This window comes from Octopus sinensis, unplaced genomic scaffold, assembly GCF_006345805.1.
Source record: "Octopus sinensis unplaced genomic scaffold, ASM634580v1 Contig13627, whole genome shotgun sequence".
In the NCBI taxonomy this organism is placed as follows: domain Eukaryota; kingdom Metazoa; phylum Mollusca; class Cephalopoda; order Octopoda; family Octopodidae; genus Octopus; species Octopus sinensis.
In genome coordinates this window covers 32,501-37,615 of record NW_021833019.1, presented here as the reverse complement: position 1 = coordinate 37,615, position 5,115 = coordinate 32,501, and the positions used below count along the sequence as shown (strand labels likewise).

Sequence of the window (5,115 nt, the reverse complement as noted above, 5' to 3'; positions counted from 1 at the left end):
TTCTCAATTGTTACTTCTTCATTTTCTCCTGTCTTGTTCATAAGTGCGTTTGACTTCTATTAACTTCTCTTAATTTAGCTTGATGTCTGTGAGATAGTTTTTAGGTAAGAAAACAAAGCAAAGCTAGTTATAACATATTTAAAGCATGGAGAGTTAGAAAATAAACTAGAAATAAATAAGCAGCTAAAAACATCATGATATTAATTAATGATAATATTTTGATTTTTATCAGCTCTGAATATATTTTGGCTTTATTATGACCTTATTAGCAAAGACTAGCCTTGATAGTACTTGCTGAAATAGTGATAAAATTACTAATTAAAATGCGCAATAATCCATATTTATTTGAATAGAAAAATAGAATTGGTAAGAAATTAAATACTTCAAGGTATTTATTTAAGACAAGAATAATCAAGCACTTTTGCAGGAACAATGTGATAACTGTTCACAAGCAATGACAAACTTAACATTGGAACATCTCTAACATGCATTATTGTTGGAAGAATTCCATATATGTACAGTGATCTTTTTCCTTTTAGTAAATATATTACAATGGTATAGCATATAAGGTGAAGTATTTCTTTATAGAAAGAATGGTTAAATGTGGGTATAAAAAACACATAGCTTCATAATCACCAAGAAGAAAAATGAATTCTAGTACACATAATTTTAGTATTTAAAAAAATGACCTTGGATTTAAAAGGGCTGAAAAGATTGAATTTAAAACTTGATAATATCAAGGATTATAATTCTGAATTTATGTATGTATAAATGTGACAGAATGAAATCTGAATACGCTGATTTCAATGCAGTAAAATAACAAAGTATATAATGAACTTTTGTAAAGTGAACATCACAAATTTTAATCATGAAGTTGTAAATGGTTTCAAGAATATGTTTAATGTGGAAAAAACCCAATCATAATTGCTGGTCATTTGTAGAAAATTGGCATGAATTCAAATTCTTAATTTTTTTTCAAGAGATTATTCTAAAATATGTTCCAAAAATCAATGATATTCATAACTATGTTGCTAAATATCCATACTGTGTTTAAATGATGATGACTCATATAAGAGGAAAGAAATACTGAAATTTAACTGGGTTTACTTCATTGATGCAAATGTTTAGTTATAGATAGACATTTATAAAGACTGAAGATAAAACAAAGCAGTTATAGCATATAACAGAAATCAATAATTTTATGGTAGTATCAGATATTTAGTTCAAATCTTCAGTGCTTGCAAAAGTGTCCATGAAATGATGACAAAGAGACTGATTGGTTGCTCACAAGGTTTCATTCAGTTCTGGAAGATTCTAGGTTCCTTTTGTTCATCTGTAGAACATAGACCTTCACTGGTAACCTACAAAATGAAAGAATAAAAATGCACATGAGATCCTGATCTCTTAAACAGTTATTTGATGCTTGGTAATTTTGAAAGTAATTACATGCTTTGCAGAAAAATAATTGAATATTAGAGTATGCTTACTTAAATACTAAAATGATTGGAAGTAGTAGTAGTAAGGTTATAAACAAAAAAGATGTGGGTGCAGATCCTATCATGTAATCCTTTAAATGCTGACAAATGGTTCGCTGTTAGGATGAAAAGCATTACAGATGAGCTGTCACCCTGAAATATTCCTGTAGATAATATAACTTTGTTAGTGACTATAGTGGTAGCTCCAGTTCTTATTGATAGTTCTTGTGGACCATGATGTTGTCAGTCCCTTAATAACAATGAATATATCATTTAGAACCTCAACAAAATGAGGTGACTCTCTTATCCATAAGTAATAAGCAGAATCAAACAACTTCTTAGAGTCTAACCATACAGTCAATAAGTTTTAGCAATGCTGTTTTGTTATCTTAAGGAAGGTTTATAAGAAGCTGTTCATCCCAGCCTAAGACTCCTTTCTTTCCTCTTGCCCACTCTTCAGCCACCATATTGCTTATTCCACAGTGGACGTGGAGGAATGCATTCAAGAAAACTGTATATAATTCATATATAACTTCCAAGTATGCTATGAGCTTGTAGTTTTTGGTCATATGCTCCTCGTGTTTTGCAACTAGTGTTGTATGTGCAACTGTCTGTCAATCTAGTACATTAATTTCAGTGTTAATTGTTCCTTTGAACAGTTTTTCATGGATTTTCCTATAGAACATGTGTTTTCTGTACCAATAACTATCAGCTCTCTCCAAGATGATTTTCTGGTTTGGTAGATTTTGCAGCAACTGTCAGGGGAGTTTACAGTACGATTCTGATGTGGGGATGAGAGCAAATTTTCTTGGTGACGGTTGTTTATTGTCAGTTGTTTGGCACTGAAGTTTGGATAGTTGGAGTATCAGTGGAAAATATATGAAGAGTGTTAGAATTTACATAAAGTTTTAATATTCATGAGAGAAAAAGGTGTAATAGATATTTTTTTGAGATGTGCAGTGTTGTGTTTTGGTGATCTTTAACAAGATTAAGTTATTGGTTCTAATTGCAAGATGCTTTACAGGTTTCCATTTCTGAAGAACTTCAAGTTGAAACACATATGAATGCTTAGCAATGAAAGAATTCATGGTTGTATGTTTCCATTTTGTAAGTTCAGAAACTCACGCTGAGTTTAAACAAAGACAGGTAGCAAGCTAATTTAGTAACTGAGTGTCTGAGAATTTAAGTAACTAATATCAAAAAACTTAATAAGAATTTAAGCAAATTAATAAAAACTTAAATATCTAAATGTAATTCAGACTAAAACTGCTGTGAAATGAGAAAAATATCAGAACTATATAGTGAATGAAAAATTCTTGTTTCTTAAAGATAAATTTAGATACATAAAATGATGAGAATAAATTAAATCTAATTCCTCTAATTCCATAAGTATTTTTAGAAATATATAGAAAATCCAAGCTTCACCAATGAATATGGATGAAATGATAGTGCACAAATCCTGTATATATATAATCATAACTAAGAAAAAGATAAAAAGAGACAAATTTATTTATTATATATAATTCAGAGAAATATAAGTATAAATAGTTTCTTCTTTCATAGGCTTAGATTTTAGTTTACTATTACTTGCATTATTTTATATACCCATGTTCTGCATATGGATATAATCAGGTTAGAATACAAGAGAATGTAAGAAACTGTTAATATAAGTTTAGAGTTCAGGATATTTTTGAATGTACAGTTATACTTCCAGAACATATTTGAGAGATGGTTTTCAATATATGACATCTTCATTAAGGAAATATTATGAAAGAAGTCAAACCAGTAAAATAGCTTGACTTTAAATACAGTATTAAATTCATGAATAACAATACTTACAAAATGAAAGAAGAACTTAATCATACCTCAACTATTCTGACACTATCTACTTTCAAGAAAACAAAGCATGAAAGGTCATTAGAAAAACTTATTTCAAAATAAATATGTTTTAAGACAATATCTTCATATAACCACTTATGGATTTATCTCATTTCTTTGTTGTTTTTCGTAAATGTCAATAGGATGCAACTTTTAGTTTGTGCAAGGTAGAATACAACAGCTGGGTATAAAATACAGAGTATATAATATATGCAATACATTACAAAGCCCAACAAAAACAAAAAGTGAAATTAATAGTCAAATTATAATAATGAGTTTTTCAGTGAAGAAAATTAGCATGAAAATTAGCACTAGTGATTGCTAAAGCACCATCCGAGCATGATCGTACCAGAGTACTACTGGCTTCCATGCCAGTGGCATGTAAAAAGCGCCATTCATTCAATGCGTGATCGTTACCAGTGTGCCTTACTGGCACTTGTGCTGGTGGCATGTGAAAAAAACATTCGAGCGAGGTCGTTGCCAGTGCAGGTGGTATGTAAAAAACACCATTTGGAGTGGCCATTGCCATTACTGCCTGACTAGCCCTCGCGCCGGTGGCACGTAAAAGCACCCACTACACTCTCGGAGTGGTTGGCATACAGCTGTAGAAACTTTGCCAGATCAGATTGGAGCCTGGTGTAGCCATCTGATTCGCCAGTCCTCAGTCAAATCGTAGAAACCATGCTAGCATGGAAAGCAGACGTTAAACGATGATGATGATGATGTTACCATTAAGAGAAGTCATTCACTATCTTCCAATGTTACTTTCATATCAGTGGTGTCCATGAGCAGGACTGATTGTGGGTACTCAAAACAGTTTCTGATCAAGATGTGAATCATTCACCATTACAAATCTGCTCTATACATTATGCTTCATGTCTAGTAATCTCAATAAACCTAGAAAAGTATAGGAGAAGTTATTACACCTGTAAAAGTACAGGACAAACTATTACTTCAAGTAAAGTAAAGAATAAGCAACTTTTTACTTAAAATATTGCAGCAAAGAATGCCATTTCTCTAATTTATCATTCTTCACAGTTCTCATCTTTTAAATTTATTGTACAAAACTGTTCATCAATTTGTAAGTTTGTCTAATAAGTCACTTTTTTCTGTATTTAAGGTTAAATTAGCCAAATTCTATTTAAATAAGTATAGTGTTATTTGTAAACTATTTTGTAAACTATAATAAAATGATTTTAATACTCAAATTTTATTTTAGTGGCAATGTTTTAAGTAAAAGTTTCTTATTCATTACTTTACTTGAAGTAATAGTTTGTCCTATACTTTTAAATGTGTAATAACTTGTTCTGTACTTTTCCAGATTTATAATCTTAAGAATATTACTTTTCATGCTCACATTTTTCCATGTAATCCATGATTTTTCCACGCATTGCTGTTATAAGTTAATTAATAATGTGTCAGTTAATGATTTAAGATTTTACCTTATAAAATAGTCAAAGATAATATTTCAATTTTTCCATGTAAGTGATGATAATATTTCAATTTTTTCATGTTTAATTTAAATATATGTTTTGATTGAATTAATGGCTGGGATTTTTACTATGTTGTTGGTTGCACAATAGCTCACCAAATGTTACAAACAACAAAACCCCAAAACCATCAGTTACCAGGCTCACCTTATGTAACCTAATTTTGCAATAAAAAATGACTACTATTGTACTGTCAATTTTATGTAGATATTTGGTTTTTCATAAATTAAAACCATTTTATAAACCAAAAAAACTATTTTTAATTTCCAAAT

The 5,115-nt window shown here is 30.1% G+C and overlaps 1 protein-coding gene across 2 annotated transcripts in view; it reads right to left on the bottom strand.

Moving 5' to 3' along the window:
* Positions 1-374: 374 nt before the first annotated feature.
* LOC118761443 overlaps positions 375-5,115 on the bottom strand; it is a 35,480-nt gene continuing 30,739 nt past the window's right edge. For both annotated transcript variants that reach the window (XM_036499318.1, XM_036499321.1), the window contains one exon: positions 375-1,361. In XM_036499318.1, the coding sequence (XP_036355211.1) occupies positions 1,351-1,361 (11 nt within the window). In that variant the 3' untranslated portion in view covers positions 375-1,350. The remainder of the gene's footprint in view (positions 1,362-5,115) is intronic.